General features: G+C 48.4%; 1 protein-coding gene and 1 long non-coding RNA gene across 5 annotated transcripts in view; one reads left to right on the top strand and one right to left on the bottom strand.

The window, feature by feature from the left end:
• ESRP2 (epithelial splicing regulatory protein 2) overlaps positions 1–6,701 on the bottom strand; it is a 13,596-nt gene extending 6,895 nt beyond the window's left edge. The window contains exons 1-3 of one of the 4 annotated variants that reach the window (XM_069085689.1): positions 6,525–6,701; positions 6,257–6,421; positions 5,682–5,810 (exon numbers count right to left, since the gene is read on the bottom strand). In XM_069085689.1, the coding sequence (XP_068941790.1) occupies positions 5,682–5,810; positions 6,257–6,421; positions 6,525–6,641 (411 nt within the window). In that variant the 5' untranslated portion in view covers positions 6,642–6,701. The remainder of the gene's footprint in view (positions 1–5,681; positions 5,811–6,256; positions 6,422–6,524) is intronic. The other 3 variants (XM_069085688.1, XM_069085686.1, XM_069085687.1) reach the window with 3 other exon arrangements.
• Positions 6,702–6,835: 134 nt separating this feature from the next.
• LOC138159389 (uncharacterized) lies at positions 6,836–27,350 on the top strand. Its single transcript, XR_011167888.1, has 3 exons — positions 6,836–8,328; positions 8,459–10,632; positions 26,902–27,350. It is a non-coding gene; the product is annotated as an uncharacterized lncRNA (long non-coding RNA).
• The last annotated feature ends 241 nt before the right edge of the window (positions 27,351–27,591 follow it).

The following is a 27,591-nucleotide window of genomic DNA, read 5'->3' as shown; positions in this document are numbered from 1 at the left end:
GAACAGACTTCCCCTCCACCCCCTTTCCAGAGATCTACTACTACTAGCTACTCCCCCAGACCCAGTTCACATGGGGAAGCGGGGGAAGTGTTGGGCCTGAGGGAAATTCAAGAAACCAAGAACACCCAGCAGAACTTTCATGAGGGTGTGTAGTGAGGCAGACAGGTGGATAGAGATCTAGACCTGTGGTCCTGAGTTCAAATCAGTGCTCAGACACTTGACAGTGTGACTCTGGGCAAGTCACTTAACCTCAGTTGCTTCATCTGTAAAATAGGAAAACTAATAGCACCCATCTCCCAGGTTGTGGCAAGGATCAAATGAAACATTTGTGAACTGCTTTATATACCTTATGGCACTATAAATGCCACCTATAATGAACCCAAGAACCACCTCCCTCCTCCCAAGGAATAATTAGAAATGAAAGAGATGGAGAGAAGGCCAAAGACTGTCAGCACCTGTTTGCTGAAAGCCTGTTCTGTGTCCAGGACTCACCTCAACATTTTCACTCGGGATCCAAGAGAAAGGGGAGTGAGAGAGAATTCCAGATTTATCAGCACCTTAGAGGTACCTGTGTGCTTGGCCCTCAGTCTTGGGCAATTCTGGGGCCCAGGCTATGAAGAAAACCAGAGAAAGACCCCAGGGCCTAGATCCTGGCTACACTGGCCATATCCAAGCAGAACCAAAAATCAGACAGACAGAATCCTAGCCCTGCCCCTCTGTCTGGATGGGCCAACAACCAAGGGGCATAGGTGAGAAAACTGAGGGTTCAGATGGGGTGGAGGGGAGGTCAGACAAGCCCTAGTAAGTCAGCCTCATCTCAGAGCCCCTTTCTACTGCCCCCAGAGCCATTCAAAGAGCCTAACTCAGGGACTGGCTAACAGACTGCCCCTTCCCCAAGGACAAACTTTCCAGGCGGAGTGAGCTTTGGCCCTGGCTGTGTTGACATCCACCAAGTACCAGGTAGTGTTTGCTTAGGAGATTGGAGGTGGGGGCTGGGGGTGGGGATTGGAGAGAGGGTTAAAAAAAAAAAAAAGGACTCCTGGAAAAATGTCCTGGTCTATCCCTTTCCTGAGACTCAGTTTCCTAGAATGTTGATTGGGAACACACCCTGGGCTCAACTGGGCACATGCCCAGTTAACTCTGTTCCCCCTTCACTGATGACCCTGGCCCCTGCAAAAATTACAATGATCCTCCACCGATGGCTGGTACCTTCCTGCTTAAAATTTAAAAAGTCTATCCATAGCTCCCCTGACTGGATCCTTATAGCAACTCCATGAGAAGAGACATGCTACAGGTATTATGTTGACAGAGACCTAGGGCTAAGGGACCAGGGTCACAGAGCTAGGAAGGAACTAGGAAACCCAAGACATTTCTTCCCCTGCTGTGCCTGTCCCCTACCCCCAACTCATCCTGAACCACTGGAGGGTCTTGAGGCCCCAGTGCCATGATCTCCCCACCCTGAGCTTATCAGAGACAGTGGGGGCCCTCACTCCTGAGATGCTGCTGGTTCTAACCAAAGCTTAGGAGAATCTGCAGGCTTGCCCTCCCCCACTGACCACTGGAGAAAGTGGAGGCCGTTAAGGTCGATGCTCAAGGCCCTCCAGAAGCAGGCTCTGGGACATGCCTGCCCAGCCTCATTTCACCTTACACCCTCTGGAATGGTCTGCATTCCAGGGGCACCTTCCTGCTTCTGTCACACAGCTGCCATTCCCTGTTCTCCTGGCTTTGTACCTTGGTTCCAACCAAACCCCAGGCTTCGAATGGGCTGAAATCCTCTCCTGCCCCACTGGGGCCACCTGGGGCCCAGCCTCCCCCAGGAGCCAGCCTTCCTGCCTCAGGGAAAAAGATCTCTCCTCAAAGCTCCCAGTTCTGTGCCTGTTCCTCATTTGTACCTTTAATTACCTACTACTGGGCACCAGGGGCATCTGTTTACACATCACACGTACCACATATACACACACAGACAGACAGACAGACACACACACACATACACCCTCTCCTCCTAGGAGGCAGGGCAGCTTTCTGTCCTTGGCAGAAGGGATCCCTGTGTTGTACCTTTAGCACAATGCCCAGGACACAGGAGACACTTAAGGCTCACGGACACTAAACACTGGGTCATGCATTTAACAGGCACTCAATAAATGCTGAATTTCATCCAAAGACCAGCACTTGAGAAAGAGAAATAGCAGCAGACTTAAGCAAGGGAACCCACAGGGCTGGGGGCAGAGGCGGCACCGGGCTCAGACAGGCCTGGGCTCGCTAAGGCGTCTCCCACAGTTGGGAGTTTGGGCTGGGCCAGCCTCCGCAAAGGGAGCGTTCTCAGGGTGGAGGCCTCTGCCCACACACCTTCACTGGCAAGTTTATATGCAAGGACTCCCAATCCAGGGACCCAGAACACAGAAGGCTGGCCACCTCCCAAGAGGAGCAGGGGAGGAAATGACCATTTATGAAGCACCTACTATGTGTTGGCACTGGGCTAATAAGCACTTTACAAATATCTCACTGAATACTCGAAACAACCCTGTGAGGCTGTAGGTCCTATAATTATCCTCATTTTATAATTGGGGAAACCAAAGGAGAGGTTAAGTGACTTGCCCAGGGTCACACAGCTAGTGTCTTGAGGCAGAATTTGAATTCAGTTCTTCCTATCCCCAGGATATCCACTATGGGTATGGATATCAACCTATGCCTCCCAGGCAGGTGAGGGAGGGATATCTCAATAGGACACCCTACTATGGAAGAGACAAAAGAAGAGGGCTAATGGGAACAGAGCCTGGACTTTGCCTCTGCTGACCTGCCTACATTGTAGCAAAACCAACCCTTGGTCCCCAAGTGTCTGCTTAGGATGAACAAGGCCCATTCCCAAACAGCCCTGCCTAAAGCATTTAGGGTTAGATCAAAGGATGTGAGAACTGGGGGGCACTTGCTCCTTCCTCCTTATCCTGCTCCCCCCTTCAGCAAGGGCTCCCTCTTTCTGCCCCAGGCACACACCAGGGGCCAAATCTGAGGCCACTGTCCTTCGATGGGGGGGAAGCTGGGAAGGTGGTGGGGATATATAGCATTAGAAAGCCTGGGGTCAGAATTTAGGAGGATGAAGAACTCCATTTCCCATCCTACCCAGTGAAGTCACATGGGCCTCAGAAGTCAAAGGAGAATCCCCTCTGGAGACAGCCCTAAGAGGATCAGAGAACCTTCAATTGATTACCTTAGGGGATGAAGAACCCATCACACCCCATCTTTCCCTACCCCACCTCCAGTGCTGATCAAGCTCTTTCTATTGGGAAGGGGAGGGAGGAATCATGAACAATGAGTCACTTTCCCCTACCCTATAAAGCAAAACTGAGAAGGAAAAGGGGGAGAAGAGGGCTGATGTACAAAGACCCAAACAAGCAAGACCTGAACTCTCTAGTGGGGATGTCATGAATATACATCTCACTGACACTGTAGCAGACTTAACTAGAGTTAAGAGGTGGGATGGGCATACTGGGGGTTCCAGGCCCATTATATCAGTTACTATTTTATATATTACTATATTATGTATATTATTATAGATAATGTAATATATTTTATATATACCATATTATATATTATATATGATATAATATATGACATATTATATATATATATATATCAGTGACTATTCAAACACTTATAACCTACTCCCAAATCGTTCCTGTCCCATCAACACCCCTCCCCAAAGTCAAAGGGGCATTTTCCCTCAGGCAAATGGCTAAGAAGACTGACCACTAGGCTCTCATCACCCACCATCCCCCAGAAAGGGATCTCCTCCTTTTCCTAAGAAACCTCTGATTCCGTGGGCAGGAGAGATCATATTGGTTGGTAATCTCATGGACCCCCTATGATTAAATAAATCCCCATCTGGGCAGCATTCCCTTTTCCTGACCATGACCAATAGTTTGGTCTCCCTAAGATTATCTCATCATTCCCTCCCCCCATAAGGCTAAAGAAAAGATATCCAAGTCCTCTCCCCTCAACCCAGGAATCAAGGGCTGAATATTCTTTCCTGGACTTCTGTTCTTTTTGTGTAACCTGGGATATATATGTAGTGGGTAGGGCCCCCAGAGAGTATAAGCCACAAGCCCACAGGCACATTTAGTCAGCAGGGAGCCAGGAACCCAAACAACCTGTCCCTACCTTATCCTCCCTGTTCAGAGGTCAGGGCAAATTGCCATCAGAGAGGGGTGGAGGTGGGAAAATTCACTGAACCTATGAAACGTAAGGAACCCAGAGGGGGGGGAAAACCACCTACCACCCTCATTAGGTGAGGGAACTGAGGCCCAGGGAAGACAAGTGGTTTGTCTGAGGTCCAGTAGATAAGCAAATGGTAGAACCAGGATTCAAAACCAAGTCTTCTGATTATAAATCCAGTGCTCTTTAAATTATACCCCACTAAAAACCTATGAAAGTCTCACACCCACGCTGGCTTTTTTGAGTCACCCAGAGATCCCAGAAGAAGTCCACCACAGTCTAGGCCCCTGCTACATTTGAAACACTTTGGAGGGTAAGGGGTGGGGCAAAATATTGAGCATCTCCCCTCTAATCTTATGAATACAGCAATGAGTTTCCCCTGGGGTAAGACCCGGGATTTGGAAAGGAGGAGGGGGGGAAACATAAGAGAAAGGTAAGCCCCACTCCTAGATCACAGGAAAAGGGGCATGCAGAATACTACAGCAGATTCCAGGCCTCAGAGGACCAAAATAAAGGTAACACGAAACAGAAACGGAAGACATCACCAGCTCACCCCAAATGTGCTTTTCCCACCAGGCTGGATCCCAAGCCTAGGCCTGATACCTGGCCCAGTCCCACAGGACGGGAACAAGTTTCTTCCCAAGCCCTAGAACTGCCTGCTCCACCCAACCAGGGCCCACCCACCCCCCTAGGGGCCTTCCTGGCATCCCACCGGCCCTGGACCCAGTTGCTCAAGTCATAAAGGGGTTCACAGGAAAGGCAGGGATAAAATATACCCCCAACCTCTGGTGATACCAAGGGCAGGCTCAGACCTGCGGAAGTCGTAGGGGACACCCTGCCCCACCTCCCCACATCCAGGGCAGAGGACCGGGCTGGACATGAGGAGGGGCACACCCCTATCCCTGAAGCACTAGCCCCCCTCGCAGAAACTCCCACCCCTCCTCTGCCAAAAATCACGCCAGTCACTGAGAGTTTAAAACAACAGAAACTAGTTCTACTGCCCCGGCAGGTTCAGCTTAACTACAAGGGGGCAGCCAAACCCCCCCTGTACAGCACCTTCACCTGAATTTTCCCAGACACCCGGTACACACTGGAACCCCCTCCAAAAATAATCCCCCAACAAAACCCAGTTATCTCTTGCGTCAAAAACAAGCCCTTTTGGGGACTCCCAAGTCCTCTCTGCTGCCCCCTCCCCAAAGTGAGGAGACCCCCTCAAACTGCCTCCCTGGGGGGGAGTGGAATACTCGAAGGGGGGACAGAACTAGCCCAGGCTGGGCAGATTTCGATCCCTTCCCCTCCCCCCTCCGGCGCCGAGTCCTTCTCGGGAAGTTTTCCTAAAGAAGAGCTCGGCTGGACTAAGGGGGGCGGAGGGCAGCCACACGTGCTGTCGGGGGGTGGGGGGAGGAGGCAGAGTCTAAGCAGCCAAGCCAGAGGGGCGGCGACCCCGGCCCCGATTGGGGTTAACCCTTCACCTGCTGCAGCACTTTGTCCAGCGGCTCGGCCCGGCCCAGCCCCTCCGCGCTCAGACCGCTCGCCTCCCTGCACTGCTCGCTCAGCTCCGCGTCGTCCGCGCGCACCAGGGACTTGTGCAGGGTCCCCACCTGCGGCCGACGGGGGGAAAGGGGGTGCACTCAGCGGCGGGAGGGGGCCGGGGAGCCCCCAGCCCCGGCGCGCCCCGTGGGCCGCGCGAGGCCCTCCCGTCCCCCCCCCAGCGCCTGCCCCGTGTTCTTCCCCCGTCCCGGGTCAGCCTGGGGCCAGCTGTGTGGGGGGGGGGGGGGGGGCAGCGGACGCAGCCGCCGGACACCCCCACTCCTCACGCGTCCAGGCGCGCGCAGCTGGCGGCCGGCTCGGGAAGCGCCCCGAGGGCAGGGCCGGCTCGCCCAGGAGGCTCCGGGGCGGGGGCCTGGGAGCGTCCGCCTCCAGCCCCGGCGCTCCCCAGGGGGCCTGGAGCTCTCCCGAAGCCCCCCAGTCCCGCCGCAGCCGCCACCAGCACCGACCAGCACCGACCCCGGCCGCGGCCGCCACCGCCCGGCCCCGCCGTCCCTACCTTCCGGCTGTGAAGATCCACAACTTGCCACACCAAGAGAATTAGTTCCCTCTCATCCGAGCCCAGTTTAGCCCCCAGAGCACCAGCGGTTGCCCCAAACAAGACCACCAGGGAGTCAGGGTGCGCAGAAGGAGGCGGCGGCGTCATGGCCCGGGGAGGGGAGGGCTACAACCAAAGACAGGGGTCAGGCCCGGAGACACCCGCCGAGCACCGGCAGCACGACCCAGGGGACCCCGTGAGACCCGGGACCCGGACGGGGCGGCTCTACCTGAAGCCAGGGCTGCTGCTCCGTCCGGCCGCCTCCAGCCCTGCGTCCGCCGCCTCTCCGCGCGAGGCCGAGTGGAGGCCAGGTGACCGTGCTCGGGCTTTTCCCCTCTGGCTTCATGGCAAGGGCCCAGCCAGCTCCGGCTCCCCCCACCGCCCCCGCCCTCGCAGGAGTTACCTGCCCCGGCCGGGCCACGTGACTGGAGGCGGCTCCCCTAGGGAGCGGGCATTGGCTCCTGGGGGGAGGTGGAGGAGGGACCTGGGGAGGGGAGGATCGGCCCGGCGCAGCTGGCCTGATTGGTTTGGGTAGTGCGGTGAGGAGGAGGAGGAGGAGGAGGAAGAAGAGACAGCACTCGCACGCACTCACTCCCTAGCCCCCAGCCCCTCCTAGCCCCTCGGCTTTCTTCCGGGTAGGGGAAGAGGCCCGCGTTGGGCCGCCAGGTGCTCCCAGATCCCGAGGGCGCAAGGGACGGAGCACAAGGTCACGGCCTCCCTCACCTGCAGCCCTCGGCCCCCCCGTTGCCCTTTCCGGGAAGCCCCGTGAAAAGATCCAAGCGGGGACAAAATGGCAACCTGGGCCTGTTGGAGGTCACCTGGGGTCGGTAAGGCCCTGCTTGGGGTCACCTCCAGGTCAGTCCTGGCTCGGACCGCTGCCCCCCGAACTTCCAGCGCTAAAGTACAGTACAAAGATCCATCCTTGTTCTGTGGCTGAGTCCACCTGAGGGGCCTTTGGCCCCACACTGCCTGTTACCGGGCATCTGAACCCCGATGACACATCACTCTACCTCCTGTCCCAATTGTTGGTGCACAGGTCCTATTCCCCCATACTACACTACAGACTGGTGGAAGGCAAAGGAGCAGGTGTCATTCATCTCTGACTCCTGCCTACACCTTTCCCCTAACTTGGTTTGAGCGCCTCTGTTCAAAGGATGGATGTCTTTGAAGGACTTTATGAGACTCTTTCTCCAGCAAAGTTTACTTTCTTTCCCCACGATAGTTTGCTTACGTTTACATTCGGAAGGGGCTGCCTTTCCCAGGCCACACATACTAATTTATTAAGGCTTTTAAGTTTACAAAGTGTATTGCATATACTGTTTCATTGGAAGTCAGGTCTAACCACATCACCTCTTTTCCCATTCAAAATACCCTAGTGACTGCCCATTACCTACAGGATTGAATATAAAGGCCTCTGGCTTTTAAAGTCCTTCACAACCTAGGCTTTTTAACTGTAGTCACACCTTATTCCCAAATACTCTTGAGATCAGCATCCACCGGCCTCCTCGTTCTCCCTCATTCAAGACACTCCATCTCTCTATGCTAGCATTTTTATTGGCTGTCCCTCATGCCTGGAATTTGCTCCCTGGAGTCCTAAATAAAATCCCACCTTCCCTATTAATCACCCTCCTTAATCTTAACGCCTTCCCTCTGAGACTATTCCCAAACTATCCTGTATATATCTTCTTTACAACTGCACAGTCTTTTGCACGTTGTCTCCTCTGTTAGATTCTAAACTCCTTGAGAGCAGGGACTCTGCTATTCGTTGATTTCCCAATGCTTTGCAAAGTGTCTGTTACTTATTTAGAATGTGTATAATAGACACTTGTTGACTGAATGACTCCAATAATCCATAGTGTAAATATTACTGACATTTTACAGAGCAGAAAAAGGTTTAGTCAGAAAATGATTTGCTCAGTCAAGGTCACCTGGGCTAGTAAGTGGCAAAGACATAAACCGCAGGTCATTGACTCCAAATCCCGGGCTGTTCGACTGCACGCAGCTACTTCCTCCCCATGCGACCGGGAGGGCAGGTATGTAGAGGTGGAGCGCTGTCCTAAGACCCCAGAATGGAAGAGCTGGAAGGGCCCTGAGAACACAGAATGTCAGAGGGAAGGGGCCCTGCAGCCGTCCAACCCCGCCCCCCCCCCCGTTTCGTTTTAGGTAGTATCCAGGGCCACTCTAATGCTACAAGTCCAAACGTCGCTGACCCTCACAGCTGCGTTAGTTCCCAACTGCGGAAGCATGTCTCGAGCCTACTGTGTGCTCCAATCCAGGTTTAGCTGGGGGAGGGGGCTGAGGGAGGAGACAAGCAGGCTCGGAGCAGCTGGTCCAGGGGAAGCCTCGGGATTAACGCTCCGGAACAGAGAACAAAACAGAAGCCAAGGCAGCGTTTGACTGTGGCCGGCTGGCTTTCGGAGCTGGGCGTCAGGAAGAGGAAAGCGTAGCGCCGGCGGCCGTTCTAGACAGGGCTGTCCCCGAGGGCTGGAGCCAGGCTCTCCAATCAGAGGTGGAACCGCCAGCTGAGCCCCGGAACAGACCCTCGGGAACGGTCCCCTCCCCCATCCACGAGATGCTGGGGTTGGAAGGCGGGAAAGAGGCAAGCTGCAGGGAAAGGCTCCTCACTCCCGGGCAATCTCCGGACAGAATGCAGACCCCGGCCCTCCTTCCGGCCGCGGCTCCCCACCCAAGCCCCAGGCCAACCCTCCGGCTAATTTTTAACCTGCCCGGGGCGGGGTCCCGAACGGCTCCTCCCGCCGCCCAGCCTCCCCCTTCCCCCGAGACTTTCGCGCCCTCAGGACAGTGTCCGGAAGTTTGGGAGCCGACGGCCCACGTGCTCTGCGGCCGCAGGTGAGCGGGACGACGGCTTCCCGCGGACACCCAGTCCTCTTCTGCCCGACCCCGGCCCCTGTCCTGGACGGACCTCCCTTCTCCTCCCCTTCCCGGGGCTCCACGCCCGTGCTTTCTTTTTTCCCGGTATTCCTACCCGCCGTCCCTCCTCTCCCCACCTCCGGCGGGGCTGCAGGGACCCTGGGAAAGTGGGGAGGGAGACCTGTTGGGTCTGAGCATTTATGTGGTACCTAACTCCTGGACCACGAACCGGGTCGAGCACTTTACAAATGTCTCCTTTGAGGGACCCTTGGAAAGTGGGGAGGGGGAGATCATCTCACCTACTGTGCCAGGGGAGGGGACCCAAGATCGAGCTCCTCCCCTGCAGGAGTGGGGCACCTCGGTCCAGTAGCCAGGTCCTGTCCCCACCTTGGTCACTCCTCTTCCCCCAAGCACCAGACTGCTCGAGGGGAGGGGAGGGGAGAAGAGGGAAGGGATTTGCAGAATCCTGTCTCCACCCGCCCCGGGGCCCGACTGTCCCTCCTGCAGCCCCTTCCAGGGTCCTCCACCACCCCTCGGACGCCCAGACGAGGCTGCTGTGTATTGTCTGGGACTGCGGGCCCCACTGGGGACTTAGGGTGGGGGAGGTCCAGGGAATCCTCCTGAGACTGTTTGTTTGGCTTTGCTGGCGAGGAGATCCCGGAGCTCCAGTTGCCTGGGAACTGAGAAGGAGCAGCAGCCCCGCCCCTGCCGGGCTTGGAGGACGAGGCGAAAGTGTGTTGTGAGTTAGCCTGGGTGCGTCTGATGGAAAGGGAGTGCTGTTGTTGTGGTGTGCGGGAGAAAGGAGTGTCTGTATGGTGGAGTTTGGGGTTGCACGTGAATGTGTCTTGGGGGCAGTGTTCTTGTAATCCTATGTCTGGTGTTGGGGGTGCATTTGCAAAAATCGATTGTGTCTTTTCTCTTGAAACTGAGTATGTAGAGTGTGGAGTGTTCCAGAAAATGAATTGGGGCGGGGAGGCTAATCATGTGATGAGGTATGGGTTCTGGGAGCCCCCTTGACCTCTCCTTGAGTCTTTGAGGTACAGGCTCTGGGAACCTCCCTTGGACTCTTGATTGAATCATCCCATTTGATGGGGCAGGTCTGTTACTAGACTTTCCCACTGGCCTAGCCCACCATTGTTTGTGGTCTCCTGGTGGCTTCCAACCCTTACTCATTGACCTCATTAACTCCTCCTGCAGACCCTCCCAAACTCCTCCTCTAGACCACCCCTAGATTCCTCCCACAACCTTCTGTATATAAGACCCCCATCTCACACCATAGAGTAGTGAGAGTGCCATAGAATGACCTAGCGCAGACTTACCCTGTGTGCTAATGCAAGCGAACTTTTAATAAATTTTACTTTACTTTGACTGAGAAGACTGGAGTCGAATTCATGAAGGACCCCATGTGTTGGTATTTTGAGGTCTCCAGAGCAACCCTTACTCTCTTCAAGTGGGTCTTTGGACAGGTATGAAAGTGTGAACTTCGTCCTTTTTTTTTTAAGTTTCCTGTCCTTAATCCCTCTCTGCAAAGAATTTCCTCTACTTCAGTGAGAAAATTAAAGGCATTCACAGTAAGCTCCCCCTTCTCCCTTATTCCACACATTCTTCCCCACTCCTTTCACGATTCGATTTGAAAATTGAACAGGTTTTTATTGTTCAAGAAACATTTAGTAAGTGTCCACCCTGTGCCTGCACGGGGAGCTTCAACTCCATTTGGGAAGACAACATGGGAATAATTACATATAAACAAGCTAGATACAGGATTAATTTGAGATAATCAACAGAGTTAAGGCTGTTAAAATTAAGAGGGACCTGAAAAGGCATCTCGTAGAGAGTTGAGATTTTAGTTGTGACTTGAAGGAAGCCAAGAATTAGAGACTTCAGTCTGGAATTTAAAAGTGCCTGTTGGACATATGAAACTGGAGGTCTAGTAGACATCTAAAACTCAATGTGTCCAAAACTAAACATATGATTCCGCTCTTCAGCCCTCCCAACCCTTCCCAACTTCCCTATTACTCTAAAGCATAACCATCAATCCTTCTAGTCACTCTTACCCCTGAACAGGAATCAGCTGGCAAACCCTGTCATTTCTGCCTCCATAGCATCTCCCCTATATACCCCTTCTCTATTCTCAAACTTCCACCATCCTGATACAGTCTACAAATATTTTTTTCCTTTTTTTTTTTTGGAGGGCAATTGGGGTACTCAAGGTCACATGGCTAGTTTTTGTGTTAAATGTTTGAATCCAGATTTGAATTCAGGTCCTCCAGGGACTCCAGGTGGTGACTCTAGGGCCAGTGCTCTATTACTATGCCACCTAGCCACCCCTATATATATTTTTATTATTGTAGTTCAGTTGTATCTGACATTTTGTGGCCCCATTTGTGATTTTCTTGGTAAATATACTGGAGTGGTTGGCCATTTCCTTCTCCAGCTCATTTTACTGATGAGGAAATTCAGGCTTATGGGGTGAAATGACTTGCCAGGGGTCATACTGCTAGTAAGCATCTGAGGCCAAATTTGAACTCAGGGAGCTAAATCTTTCTGACTCCAGGCCTGCAGCTCTATCTACTTCACAACCCCTTAAACATTTATTAAGTGCCTACTGTGTGCCAGGAACTGTGATAAACCCTGGGGATTCATACACAAAGAGACAAAAGATAGTCCCTACCCTTATAAGGATCCCACAATCTATGGAGGAGACAAGCCAACAATATATACAAACAAAATCCACCCAGGTTAAATAGGCAATAATTAACAGAGGGAAGGCACTAGAATTAAGAGGGCTTGGGAAAGGCTTCTTATAGATTGGTTGGGATTTAAAGGAAACCTAAGTAGGTGGAGATGAGAAGGGAGAGGTTTCCAGGAATGGGGGACAGTCACATAAAATGCCTAGAGCCGAGCTGAGAGATGGTGGGAGAGCCAGGAGGCCAGGGTCACTGGATTAGAGAGGACTTTGCAGGAAGTGATAAGATGACTAGAAAGACAGGAGGGGTCAAGTTATGAAGGCCTTTAAAAGCCAAACACAGGATTTTGTGTTTGATCCTGGATATGATGGGGAGCCACTGGAGTAGGGGTGGGAATGGAGGATGGATTGGAGTGGGGAGAGATATGAGGCAGGCAGACCCACCAGCAGGGTATTGCAGTAGTTCAGGTGTGGGCTGATCTAGAGTGATGATGGAGGAGAAAGGAGGTGAAATGGATGGGCCTTGGCAACAGATTGCATACTTGGGGAGGGGGAGTGAAGAGGGAAACACGAGTCTGACTTTCCAGCCTGAAGAATTAGGAGAATGGTGTTGCCTTAAACGGTAATTAGGAGGGGAAAAGGCTTTTAGGGGAAGAGAGAGTTCGGTCTTGGACATGTTGAGTTCAAGATTTCTGAAAGGCACTTGGAGATGTGAGATTGGTGATCAGCAGAGAAATTAGGATATGATAAGTACATTTGAGAATTGTCAGCATAAAGATAGCCATTAAATCCTTGGGAACCAATGAGATCATCAAGAGCAGTATAGATGGAAAAGGGAAGAGGACCCAGGACAGAACCTTGGAGATGGAGATACCTATGGTTCTGTATGGAGGGGAGGATCCAGCAAAGGAGATAGAGGAGAGAATGGCCTCCCAACAACCGAAAGAGAAGAGAGTCTCAAGGAGGCGAGAGGGTGATCAGCAGCGTCAGAGACTGCTGAGAGGTCAAGGAGAATAAGGATTGAGAAAAGGCCTTTGGATTTAGGGCAGTTGTGGTGTGATTCTTGGTGACTTTGGAGAGAGCGGTGTCAGTGGATTGATATGGGTGGAAACTGGAATTACAAGGGGTTAAGAAGAGTGAGAGAAGGGAAAGTGAAAGCGCATGCTGCAGCTGTGCATTTTAAGGACTTTACCCACAAAAGGTAGAAGAGTTATTGGAGATAAAAAAATCTAGGGGAGGATTTTTTGAGAATGGGAGACACTGGGGCATGTTTGTAGGGAGTAGGGAAGGAGTCAGTAGACATGGAGAGATTGAAATTAAGTGGTACTGCTGGAGGAGACTGGATGGAATGGGATTGAGCAGATAGAAGGGAGAGTCTTTGTAAGGTTCATCATGTAGGAGGGTGAAGGAGACATGAGTGCAATGAAACAAGGAAGAAGGAGTTCGTGGCCAGTGGCCTCAGTATTTTCTGTAAAAGATGAGGCAAGGTCCTCAGCTGAGAGTGGGGGGAGTGGGAGCCATTAGAGGTTTGAGGAGGGATGAGAAGTTTTGGAAGAGCTGCTGTGGAGAGTAGGAGAGTGAATTGATAATGGATGCATATAGTAGGATCGCCTGGCGGTGGTGAGGGCCCAGTTAAGGTTGTGTAAGTACATTTGTAGTGGACCCGTCAGAAAGGTTGCATTGCAGGGTGGCTAGGTGGCTCAGTGAATAAAGCACCAGCCCTGGACTCAGGAGGACCTGAGTTCAAATTTGGCCTCAGACACTTGACACACTTACTGGCCGTGTGACTTTGGGCAAGTCACTTAACCCCAATTGCCTTCCAAAAAGCAAAAAAAAAAAGAAGAAGAAGAAAGGTTGCATTGCTGTCATCACCTCAAACATAGGCTATTGCATTAGCCTGCTGTTTGGTCTCCCTTCCTCCCCTCCTCTCCCTCATTCAGTGACTCCCTATTATTTTTTAAATTTTAATTTATTTGATTTTTGATTTATGGAACAAAACAAGTATTTCCATAATATAGTATAATATTTTTTGTCAATAATGTTTTATTTTTTCCAATTACACGTAAAGATAGTTTTCAACATTAACTTTTAAAAGTATTTTTGAGTTCCAGATTTTCCTCCCTCCTTCCTATTCCCCCTCCCCAAGAAGCAAGCAATCTGATATAGGTTATACATGTGCAGTCATGTTAAATGTGTTTCCACATTAGTCATCCATAATAGTATAATAAAAAACTTTTAAGATAAAATATGGAATCTTCTGGTTTTTAAACCCTTCATGTCCTGGCCTCCTCCTACCTTTTCCAGTCTTCTCACACTTCACCCCGGGTACTTGGTGATTCCCTGTCACTGACCTCCTTGCTATTCCTCACACAAGATACAACACCTCCTAACTATAAGCTTTTTCACTGTCTGTCCCCATGCCTGGAATTCCCTCCAGTCTCCACCCCCAGGCTTTCCTGAATTCCTTCAAGTTTCAGCTAAAGTCCCTCCTCCTACAAACCTTTCCAAGTCTCCTTAATCTTAGTCTCTTCCCTCTGAGACTACCCTCAATTTATCCTGTCTTCTTTGTACAGAGTTGTTTGCATGATATCTCCCCCATTAGACTGCATGTCCAATACTTAGCATAGTGCTCAGCACACAGTAGGTATTTATTAAATACTAGTTGACTAATGCTCGAAACAACCCTTCAAAGGTCTGTTGTGTAATTATTATTACCGATGAGGAAATGGAAATGGAACTGACTTGTTCAGTCAAGGTCTCCTGGCTAGTAAAGGGGAGAGCCTTGATCTTAGGTTACTCCTGAGACATGTAGGCAGTAGAGAATCAGCCAATGGACAGGAAAAGACTGAAGATTTAGTAGAGGGTAGGGATGATAGAAGGGGCAATCTATAGAAGGGATGGAATGGGGATCACTCAAGTATGTAGAGAGACACAGTGCTAGGTCCTGAGGATGCCAAGATTAAAAAGGAAATAGCTCCTGTTTTCTGCAAGCTTACCTTCTAAAGGAAACAACCAAACATAAGTAAATAAAAGACAATTACACTGATAATAGCTAGCAATTATATTGTGCCTACTATGTGCTGGACACTAAGTGCTACCAGGCACTGTGCTAAGCCTTGGGAATATAAAAAAAAGCCCAAAACATTTCTTACCCTAAAGGATCACACAGTATAGTGAGGGAAACCATATGCAGGTAATTATGTCCATTAAAGATATATTCAGAATAAATTGAAAGTACCTGGTATATAGAGAATTTGGGGGTGGGGAAAGTCTCTTGTACAAAATGTCAGCTTAAAGCAAAGCTAGCCTGGCTACCTTTGAAAGGGGCAGTTATCTCAGATATGCCTATTACCAACTAGTTGCCTTGACCTTCAGGTCCTAACAGGTGGTCTCCATCTGCCCCCCAGCCTTCTGACCCCCACCCACTCACAGACATACCTTCTACTCAGGACCATAATACCTTAGCTACTGGGGAGGATGTGACAGTATACTGCTTCATGGTCCCATTCAGAATCACAGTGATTTTACTAGGTCTGTATCCTGAATAGATCATAAAAAAGGGAAAAGGGCCCACATGTACAGAAATGTCTGTAGCAACTTTTTATGGTGGCAAAGAATTGGAAATTGAGGGGATGTCCATCAACTAGGGAATGGTTGAACAGGTTGTGGTATATGAATGTAATGGAATACTATTGTGTTATAAGAAATGGTGAGCAGGAGCATTTCAGAAAAACCTGGAAAGATTTACATGAACTAAAGCTGAGTGAAGTGAGCAGAACCAAGAGAACATTGTACACAGTAACAGCACATTGTGCCATGACTCACTTGATAGACTTAGCTCTTCTCAGGAATACAGTGATCCAAGACAGTTCCAAAAGACTTGTGGTAGAAAATGCTAACCGCATCCAGAGAAAGCTATGGAATCTGAGTGCAGAACAAAGCAGACTATTTTCTTTGTTTTGATTTTTCTTCTCATGGTTTTTCCCTTTTGTTCTGATTCTTCTTTCATAGCATGACTGATGTGAAAATATGTTTAATATGATTGTACATATATAACCTACATCAAATTGCTTGCTATCTTGGGAAAGGAGAAAAAGAAGGGAAGGGAAAAAAATCTGGGACTCAAAATCTTTTGAAAGTGAATGTTGATGGGGTGGCTAGGTGGCCCTCCTGAGTTCAAATACGGCCTCAGACACTTGACACACTTATTAGCCATGTGACTTTGGGCAAGTCACTTAAGCCCAATTGCCCTCCAAAAAGCAAAAAAAATAAAGTGAATGTTGAAGACTTTCTTTACATGTAGTTGGAAAAAAAAATACTATTAAGAGGAAGAAAAAAAAGGATCTCAGTGATCTGATCAAAGGCTGCCTAAAGGGATACTCCATGCCCTGATCCCCACTCCCACATTTCTCATACTCATGTCAGCCCACCCCCACCTTGTGTCTGACTCTAGAGCCTTTTATATTACCCTTTATATTAGACATATACCTTTTACAATCCTTCTATCATGTAATCATAGAAATCTGGTCCTCCCCATCCCACCTCTCAAACATCCTTCATCCCTAGCCACCCTCTCCAGCCCTGAATGGACCCTTCCTCATTCTTCTCTTCCCTTTTCCCACTGAACCAGGAAGATGAGGCACATTTCTTGTTCCTCATCACACTTTCCATACCACCATCACTGACTGATCTCTCTCCTCTTTGGAGGTCCACTCCATTCAAATATATCAACCTATCCAGATCCTTGTGGCTACCAGCCACAGCAGTACCTATCAGATTATTCTAACTTTCTCAGGGAATCCAGTATCTAATATACCTTTTTTCCTCTCTCTGGCAACCTTATTAGGTAGGAGAATTCGATTTGTATGATGGCACCTCCTTAGATACCCTTTGCTTCCCATTCAACCTCCTCAACTCTCTTTGTTTTGTTCTTGTTTTTGGTTTTTATTCTTTTTGGAAGGCAATTGGGGTTAAGTGACTTGCCCAAGGTCACACGGTTATTTTTTGTGTTAAGTATCTGAGGCCAGATTTGAACTGGTGCTCTATTCACTGCACCACCTAGCTGCCCCTCCTCAACTCTCTTGATCTGTACTTACAGCTGCTCCTTAAACAAGTATCCTACCTCTATCATCCATAATTCTGCTCTTCCTCTCTCTGACCATAACCATCTGTCCTTCCATCTTTCCCAGTGCCTCACCCAAACCTCGACATAATTCCACCCTTTCTTGCTTTCCCAGACTGTCACATCACATCTTTTTTGGCCATGTTCTCCCTCCTTTGACTTCTCTCCCTCTTCATCTCGGCCTCCTGGTTCCCCGGAATCTTCCCAGTCACCCAGACTGGAAACCCCGGTGTTTCCTCAGTTCTGACCGCATCCAATCTGTTGTCAAGCCCTGTCAGTTCTACCTCTGTTCGACCGTGAGCTCCTTGAGAACAAGAATGGTTTTTTGTCTTTCTTTGTGTCCCCATTGTTGGTACATAGTAGGCACTGAATGTCCAACATCTCCCCTGCTGCCCTCTGACACTGCCATCATTCTGGTGCAGGCCCTCATCACCTCATGCCTGGACTGTTGCAATATCCTGATGGTGTCTTGTCTGCCTCAAAGCTCTCTCCACCATAGTATGGCTGCCATTCACCTGTCACATTGATCTTCCTAGACCAGAGACCTGCATTTCTGACCCTATCACCCTTCTATTCAGTAAACTTCAGTGGCTCCCTTACCACCTCCAGGGTCAAATATAAAATCTACCATTTGGCTTTTAAAGCCCTTCATAACCTCATCCCTTCCCACTTTTCCAATCTTTTTATTCTACTCCCCTCTTCTTCCCTTCCCCCCTGGGATTAAGTGTTACTGACCTCTTTGCTGTTTACACTTTCCCTCTTCTTTCCTTAGCTCCATCACTCCAAAATCTCTTCTCCTAAAACATAAGATGCACCATCTCTTAACTCCCAGCATTTTCCCTCACTGTTTCCTCATGCCTAGATTTTTCTTCTTTCTCATTTCCCTCTGGTTTGCTTCAAGTCATAGCTAAAATTTCAGTTGCTGCAAAAAACCCTTTTCAATTCTCATTCCCAATATAGACTATCTCCAATATATCTGGTGTCTTACTTATGGAGTTTTTTGCATCTTGTCTTCTCACTAGACTGAGCTGGAGAACAAGTACAGGGTTTTTTTGTTTGTTTCCCCTGTGCCTAGCACAGTGCCTGTTACCCTAGTACCCTAGGAGCAGCTTAAAAATGTTTGTGGACTTTCTAAATCTTGTCCTGATAGTTAAGCAGTTCAACTTAACACTTTGTTGCACCCTCCAATCCCTTTTCCCTTTGTTGTATGGACACCCATCCCTTTCCAAAGCCCAATCCTGAGTAACTCCAAACATTTACTTTCTCTTGCTCCTACATGCATGCTGGGATGGAAAAAGTCACACAGCTGGGTGGACTGAGTCCACTACCAGTGTACTTTATGTAATCTCAACTCAATTCCTGCTGTTGGCTGTCATAGATCTTAGATGAAGGGACCCCAGAGATAAACTAACCCAACTCCCAAATGGAGAGAAACTGAAGTTAAGTGACTGGTCCACAATCACACAGGTCAGATCAGAAGTGGGATTTGAACTCAAGCTTGTTGACGGTTCTCTGTCTATGGTACCAGCCTTTGTACTATTCCTAGATTAACTGTCCATCCCACTCCCCAAAGCATCTGTCCAGACCTCTCCTCCAGCCACCTGTACGACCAACTCCTCTAATTCTCTTGAGGACAGTTCCATCCTTCAGTCCCACAGGTTTGTAGTCTTTGCCTTTTTATTCTTGCCTGTCCCTCACATCTCCATCTTGTTGCCAAGTCTTGTCAATTTTACTTCCATGTTACAGCCCCATCCATCCCCTTCTCTCTATCTAGATGGTCACCATCCCACAGTAATTCAGACCCTTGCCACAACTCACCACGGGTATGATGACAGCCTCCTAATTATTGGCATCCTTGTCTTCAGACTCTCCCCTCTCTCATCTGCTCTCCACCCTGCTGCAAAAATGATATTCCTAAAGCATAGAGAAATGTCACTGGCTCCATTTTCTGTCTAGGTGGGATAAAATATAAGCTCCTCTGTTTGGCTTTCAAAGCATTTTATAATCTGGCTCTTGTCTGTCTTTCCAGCTTTTTAAAGTATTACTGTCCTTCAGAATTCTACCTTCCAGTCAGTCAGTCTGCTTACTGTTCCCAGTGTATAAAGGCCCCTAAAAAAGGCAGTTAGATGGTGTAGTAGATAGATAGTAGGGACTTGGAGTCAGGAAGTCCTGAGTTCACATCTTGCCTCAGACACTTAATAGCTTGTATGACTCCTGGGCAAGTCACTTGGCATCTCTGGTGACTCAGTAATCTATAAAATGAGGATAATAATAGCACCTACTTCACTAGGTGTCAAAGTGGAGCCATTTTCTTTTAATTCATAGAATTTTTTAAATTTAATTTTAATTCATAGAATGCCAGGCCTGGAATCAGGAAAACTCATCTTCGTAAGTTCAAATCGGGCCTCAGACACTTATTAACCATGTGACCCTGGGCAAGTCACTTCACCCTGTTTACCTCAGTTTCCTCATCTGTCAGATGAGCTGGAGAAGGAAATGGCAAACCACTCCACTGTCTCTGCCAAGAAAACCCCAGATGGGGTCACCAAGAGTGAGACGTGACTGAAAAAAACACTGAACAGCACTGGGTTACTGTGAAGCACTTTGAAAATCTTAGAGCACTATTATTAATTATTATTAATACCTGGAATATATGCCCTCCTCACCTCTTCCTCAGAATTCCTAGCTTCCTTCAAAGCCCACCCCCAATGCCACCTCCCACACAGTCTGTTCTGATCTCCCCATTCACTATTAACCTTCCCTTGGAAGTTGCCTTATATATATGTTTTTTTCCGTGTTATTTTCCATGCAAATGTTCCTCCCCAACCCCAATAGAATTTAAGCTCCTTGAGGATAGTAATAGTTTCATTTTTGCTTTAATAAATAATGTTTCTTGGACAGTTGTAGTAAGTCTGTCTCCCTGCCTACTCCAGTCCACTCATCTGTTAAATTGATATTCCCAAAGCACAGGTCTGACCATGTCACCTCCCTTTCCCCCATTCAATAAACTCCACAGACTCCTGATCACTCATAGGATCAAATATAAGAGCTTCTGCTTGGCATTCAAAGCTCTTAATAACCTGCCTCCCGCCAACCTCTCCAGGCTTCTTACACCTTTTTTAACCCTGCCGTTTACTCTACAGTCCAGTGGCTATGGCCTTCTGGCTCTCCCTTACACAAGGCATGCCATCTCTTAACTCCAAGCATTTCCACTGGCTGCTCCCCAGCCTGGAATCCTCCCCTCCTCACCTGTACCTCCTGACTTCCTCACCACCTTCTACAAGAAGTGTTTCCCACTTTGAATCTTAGTTCTTTTCCCTCTGAGATTGTCACCAATTCTGTATATAGCTTGGATGTGTCTTCAGATGTTTGCTCATCTCTCCCCAAGTTAGACTGTGAGCCCTCTGAAAGCAGGGATCATTTTTTTTTTTTTGCTATTCTTTGTATCACCAGTACTTAGCACGATGCTGGCCTTAATAAATGTAGACAATAAATAAATGCCTGTTGTCTTGACTGTATATGATCCTGACAGCCATCCTCAGATCTGGGCCCTGTCCTTAGTCCCCTTTTAGGAAGGGGGATTCAGGAGTGGAGGTGCTGTGTGTCCAGGATCACACAGCCACTAAGTGCCTGAATTCCACCCCATTTCTGACTCCCTCCAAATCCACTGCTCCCCTGCCTCTCACCATCTCTTTTCCAGATCCTTCTAGACCAGGGGATTCTGGGGTTCTCTGGATTCAGTCCTCCCCAAAGCACATACCAGCCTCCATCTCTGCAGATTGTACACACAAAGTCTCCTGTGCCACCTCTTCCCCTCCCCTGAGGATCATTTAGCTCAGCCCAGGTGCTATCTCCCTGATTTCACCCCCCCCAAGTCCTTAATGGTATCTCCCTCATCAAATTACCTGCTACAGTCTTGTCTGTGACATACTTATAGCCCAGACTGAGCTTCCCCGAAAAAAGTAGCCTTCTTTAGGGTAGGTTTAGTGTTCATCTTTGTATACATACAGAAGGAGCTTAAGACATGTTCAATTAAATTGAATTTAGCTGGGGGTGGGGTGGGGAAGGATATGACCTGTACCCAGGAAAGTTTAATACCAGATGGTCAATAATGGGGGCCAAGGAGAGGGCCAAAGGAAGACAGTTTTCTAGACAAATTAGTGAAGGAAAGGTTTGAGTTTAGTCAAAATTAGGGAACTCTTCCCCAAACCAGGGTACCTAAGCTTACCTTTAAAAAAGGATTCAGAAAGGGATGCAGGTGATTAAGGAAGGCTTTGGGACTTGAGGGATGGTCCTCTGCTAGTGTATGGAATTAGGAGATGGCAGGTCAGAATTTAAGAAAAAAAATGCTTTTTATGCAGCAAGGTGCTGTAAAATTGCAGCCCCATTACTTTTATCCCCATTTTGCTGATGGGGAAAAAGAGGTTCAGATATGAAGTTACTTGCAGATTGGCGCAAGTCAACTCAAACATGAATTAAGCATCTACTATGTACCTGGTACCAAGGATAGAAAACCCTAAAGCAAGCAGTCCTTGTCCTCAAGTTTATATTCTATTAAGAGGCTGGGTAGGGGAAGGAAGACTATAGACCCTGATGAGTAAATACAAGATTCTTTAGGGAGAACGCAACAACAAGGAAGCTGGGTGGCATAGTGGACAGAGCTCCAGGCCTAGAGTCAGGAAGACTCATCTTTATTAGTTAAAATCTGGCCTCAGACCTTTACTAGCTGTGTGACCTTGGATAAGTCACTTCACCCTGTTTGCCTCAGATTCTTAATGAGCTGGAAAAGGAAAGGGCAAACCACTCCAGTATCTTTGCCAAGAAAACCCCAAAGGGGATCAGGGAGAGTCAAACAGACTGAGCACCACCAGCAGCAACGGGGAGAAGAGGGACTATGGGGCACCTCTCAGAAGTAGTGGCATTGGACCTAGGTAGAGCTGGGCTTCAGAAGCCAAGGGGAAGCCTATTTTCACTGAAAGTAGAGTACAACACAGTTATTGAGTGCCTTTATGGGTTCTATTGTTCCTTGTATGGCTGCATTATACCCCCTTCCTCCTCCCCTCTCCAAGAAGACTAGACCTAGTACTACTTGGGGTACTGTGCTTTAGGAAAAGATCTGATAAAGTAATTCAGTACTTACCCCCCTCCCAGAGATTTACATTTTAACCCTAAGGGTGCTGCAATCCAAAGAAAGGGATTTCTTTTCATTAAAAAAAAAATTTATTTTTTAGTTTTCAATATTCATGTCCACTAGATTTTGAATTACGAATTTTCTCCCGTCTCTCCCCTTCCCCCCACCCCAAGATGGCAAGCATCCAGAATACCCCTCCCCCAATCTACCCTCTATGTCCACCCCTCCCCCCTTACTTTCTTGTAGGACAAGATGGATTTCTATACCCCATTGCCTGTATATCTTATTTCCCCATTGCACGTAAAAACAATTTTTAATATTTGTTTTTAAAACTTTGAGTTCCACATTCTCTCCCTTCTTCCCTCCTCACCCACCCCCACTGGAAAGATAAGCAATTCAATATAGGTTATACGTGTGTAGTTACGCTAAACATTTCCATGGTAGTTATGTTGTGAAAGAAATATTTCCCTCCATCCTATCCCGCCCCCCATGTATTCCATTTTCTCCTTTGACTGTCCCTTTTCAAAAGTGTGTGCTTCTAACTCCCCTTTTCCCCACTCTGCCTTCCCTTCTTATCATCCCCCCCCCTTTTTTCTCTTCCCCCCCTACTTTCCTGTAGGGTAAGATACCCAATTGAGTGTGTAGGTTATTCCCTGCTTAAGCCAAATCCAATGAGAGTAAGGTTCACTCATTCCCAGAAAGAGCTTTCTAAAGGTGGAATCCCAAGTATCTAGAGGCCCCCAGACCTTCCCAGCACCCCTACAGTTACTGGGACCTCCCCATCCGTGGCCCCTCCCTGGCTTCTTTGGACTTCTGCGTCGGCACTTGCATGCTCCTTCTCCCAATTGCAGTCCAGGGAAGTCAGTCTGTCGTACACTTGTTAAGTGTCTACTACTTGCCTGGAAGGGGGATTGCGAAGCCGGGCCCGAAGGGAAAAGGCAGGCTCAGGTTCGGGGCTTGGCCAGGTTGGGAGGGGAGGAACTAGGCACTGGTGAGTCCTGGTTCCAAGAGAGCTGAGTCAAAAGACCTAATTCTGGGATGGGAATGACTAGGCACCAAATTAACCGGGAATAGTCTGAATGGGAGGAAGGTCCAGGTTCGGATGACGCGGAGACCGACCTGGGACTGAGAATAAAGGGCGGGGGCAGTGTGGACCGCTCTAGCGAGGACTGAGTCCAATACGGAGAAGTCAGTGTCAGAAGGAGAGCCTGCGAGCCTCGAAGGCGTGGGATGTGTCCTCCCTGCGCCCTGGGATGCGCCCACCCAGGCTTTGTTTCATGACCTAGTCCGTAAGGGGATGAGGGCGTATAACTACTGGTGCCCATGTAACCTCAGGCCATTGCCGGCTGGAGGAGGTGGGGGAAAACGGGGGCGCCTCTGGAGGTCTCGTGAAGAGGGAACCGGGGGTCTAAAACAGGACGGATTGACCGCCCCCGCCGAGCATATGGAGAACGAAGTGGGGCGTCAGGACTTTCCTGGGACTTCCCACAATCCACAAGCCCCCCCCCCTTCCCCTCCCACTCCCCTCCCCTCCCCTCCTCCTCCTCTCAGCTGTTTTTGTAGGTTAATAACAGTCGCCAGAAGCTCGACTACTTTCATCTGGCGATCGCAAAGCCCAGCTCCTTAATTCTCGGCTCCACCCAGTCCTGGTCCCCTGCCCTTTATGTGGCAGCCAGATTTACTGCGGGTTCTCACGCTACCTGCTTTGATTTGGCCAGACCCCTCCTTGTTTTGCAGAGAGAGAGAAACTTAGTCAGTTGGGGGCTGGGAAGAGTAAGCAGAAGCCTCCAAAATGAGAAGTGTGTGACTGTTCTGGGTAGGGATTCACCACAAACCTTGGAGACCGAGGGGATCCCAGATGGCTGATGAAGGGGTCAGAGCGGGGTTTAACTCCCATCCGGTCTAATAGACTAGATGGGGGAGGATGGGCGTCGCCTTTGGGGTGACCAAGCCCTTCTTTCGCATTTTTGAAGATAAGGGAAAGTGTCTTAAGACACCTCTGCTGCTCCAGGCCTCTCCCAAGCTTGTAACTTCACTATGAATGTTTGTTATTACTGCAGGAATTAATCAATAAACATTTGTGGTGGTCCTACTGTGTTCCAGGTTCTGTGCTAAGCGCTGAGGGAGCAAAAATAGAGGAAAAAACAATCCCTACCCTCATGGAGTTTACACCTAGTAGAGTAGACAATATGCAAACATGTATACAAAGCAAACAGTATTCAGGATAAATAGAAAATAATTAACCGAGGAAAAACACTAGAATTAAGAGAGGTTGGGGAAGGCTTCCTCTAGAAAGTGGGATTTTAGTTGAGACTTAAGGAAGGGGGGAGTCACAATAGGGTCAGAGGAGGGAGATCGTTCCAGACGTGAGAGAACACCGGGAGCCAAGGGATGGAGTGTCTTGTTCAGGGAACAGCCAGAAGGTTAGTGTCATTGGAAAGAAGAGTATGTGTGGGGAAGGAAGGTGTAAGAGAATCCCAAAGTGCAAAGAAGCAGGGCTCTTCCTCTCCAGCCTTGAGTGGTGGGCAAAGGGAGCCTTCATCCTCATTAGCTTTGGGCCAGACCTCTTTGCCCCAGGCCTGGCCCCAAAGTTCTCAGGAGCCATACCTGGGCTGGCGTGCCTCAGAGAGACACACCTGAATGAGATGACCCAGCTTCAGATCTGTCTGTTACTAATTACTACCTGAGTGACCTTAGACAAATCTTCACTCCTCCCTGGGCCTGTTTCCTTCCCAATATAATGAGAGGGCTGAACTAAAAAAGTCTAGGGTCACTTCCAGCTTGTAATGTTTGTGATCCTTTGTATGTTTGGGCCTATTCAATTCCACAAGATCAGAGGTAATGTATTAAACTCCTGTCATGTAGAGTGCACTAAGCAAAGTGCCAAGATCAAACCTTGCTACAAAGGAGCCTGCAACACACATACTGAGAGTTTCACAGATTTAAGATTGGAAGAGGCTTTAGAGGTCTTCTCATTCAACCAGCCTGTTTTACAGATGAAAAAACTAAAGTCATAGTAGTTTGCCTAGAGTCCCAAGTGTAGTAAAGTGGTCAGTTGAATCCAGGTCCTCTAATTCTGACACTCTTTCCCATCATTCAATGCAACTTCTAACTTAAAAAAAAAAAAGTGTCTCTATCCCACACAAATGGCAGTGAAATTCATAAAGCACAGATCTGACCAGGTCTCTCTCCTGACTCCTATTGTCTCTAGGATAAGATACAAGCTTCCCTATCTAACAGTTAAGGCCCTTCACAAAGACCTCCCAGACTTATTACACATTGTTTCCTCACAAGAACCCTACGGACAAGCCAAACTGGCCTGCCTGATGTTCTTCATACACAGTATCCCATGTGCTGTCTCAGTGTATGTCCAGGCTGTTCCCCATGACTGTCTCTTTCTTAGAATCCCTAGTTGATTTCAAAGCTCAATCGTTATCTCTTCTTTGGGGCCTTTCCTTGATCTCACTCACCTGCTAGTTCTCACATTCCTCCCAAGTTACCTTGTGTCTGCTTCGTGTAGCATATTATCCAAGGCACTATCCCAGATCCCTCTTTCACTGACAAGTCCCCAAAGTGTGCCGCCATATCCCCAGGGCTCTAGGGCACACCCTGAGGAGTTGGGGTTGGTTTTCTAGTATGTTCACGAGCCCCCATCAGTGTGCTTGGCACCACTATTATCAGTCATACAGCAATTACCCCTTTTTAAAGTGGTATGGTTGATACAAAACATGCCCTGACAGGTTAGGACACGCTCTCCCACAAGTACATACAAAGTTTGAGGGGAAAAGAGGACTCACATGTGGCAAAGAGTAAAAACTCCTGGAAAAAAAAACCGTGTGTGTGTGTGTGTGTGTGTGTGTGTGTGTGTGTGTGTGTGTGTGTGTCCGTCCTCACGTTGTTCCCCTTGGGTATAGTGTAGCATTTCTTCTGGGTTCTTCATAGAGTCCTGAATCTATTTTCTTCATCTCAGCTAGTCCTTCATTGGCTCCTGTTACACATGTTGTTGTCAGATGTTTATGAGATACTGCTAGAAATTTGTAGAAAAAGTCTAAATTGTCTTCACCTTTTGAAGTTCATGAGACTTCTCTGGCCAAGGTTAGGAGAAAAGGAGAAGAGATTGAGGCTAGGGATTGAAGGGGACTGCTCCTCTTTATGCTAGGTGACAAAGTGGATAGAGTGCAAGACCTAGAGTCAGGAAGACTCAAAGGCTTACCAACCGTGTGACCCTGGGTAGGTCACTTTACCCTGTTTGCCTCAGTTTCCTCATCTACAAAATGAACTAGAGAAGGAAATGGCAAACCACTCCAGTATCTTTGCCAAGAAAATACAAATGATGTCTCTGAGTCTTAATACAACTGAACAGTAAAAAGTCTCTCACTTGATCTGAATAGGTTTCTCATTGAGTCTAGTTGAAATATCATTGATTAATTCAAAGAGGTATCCAGGCCAGATCTTATCATTTAATTTAAGTATGTCTTTGTGTGGGGGTGGGGGTGACTTTGAGTGATTTATGCAATCAATCCCCACCTTTATATTTCTTTTGTAAATTGTTAAATTTGTACATGCTCTTTTCCTCCTGTAGAATATAAGACCCTTGGGGACAGTATCTTAGTTTCCCCTGTTCCATGTTAATAAATGCTTTCTGATTGAGGGGCTGATCAGACAGATACACTTAAACTTAATCAGATAGATCTGAGCAAAGAAAGATAATTAGGCTCCTGAGGTCAGAGAATACTTCCTTGGAGGAGGTATCATTAGAGTTGAATATCACATTCGAATTTCAATTCATCTTACAGATGCAGAGTGGTGTGAGGTGAGCCAGGGGAGTAATTTATACAATAATAATATCATCAAGACAAATAACTGAAAGATTTAGGAACTCTGATCGCTACAGTGACCAACAGCAATTCCAGAAGATTCATGATGACCGTTACCCATCTCTTAATGGAGATGTGTTGGATTGAGACAAGTTTTTTGGTCATGGGAAACATGGGAATACATTTAGCATGACTTTGCATGTTTATAACTGGGGCTTTGTTTTTCTTGTCTGCGGGTAGGAGGAGGTGGGGATGGGGAAAATGTGAATCTTCATGAAAATAAAATAAAATTGAATAAAAGAGAGAATTCAGTGGATGCAGAGGTTCCATCCACATTGGCTCTGGAGAGATCCTCTTGGTAAAGTTGTCAAGCGCTCACTTTTACCTGGGATTTCTCCAGGAGATCCCTAGATGTGTCCTTCTTCATCCAGATCTTTACTGCCCTTCATTAGTAGAATGTATTGTTTCCATAACTAACCAACTGGGATTTAGAAAAGAACCATAAAGGCATTCTAGATCCAAATCTCATGTTACAAATGAGGAAACTAAAGCCTAGAGAAATAAAATCACTTGTCCAAGTGCACAGAACCAGCAAGTGAGTCAGGACTGGAACCCAGGTCTTAGGAATCCAAATCCAGCCCTTTCTCCATGTATTCCTCCAATTCAAGG

Source organism: Petaurus breviceps, unplaced genomic scaffold, assembly GCF_028583685.1.
Source record: "Petaurus breviceps papuanus isolate PSGF00001 unplaced genomic scaffold, PetGlider_PUasm1.0 176, whole genome shotgun sequence".
NCBI lineage: Eukaryota > Metazoa > Chordata > Mammalia > Diprotodontia > Petauridae > Petaurus > Petaurus breviceps.
The sequence above is the reverse complement of the archived record's forward strand: the minus strand, read 5'-3'. Positions and strand labels throughout refer to the sequence as shown.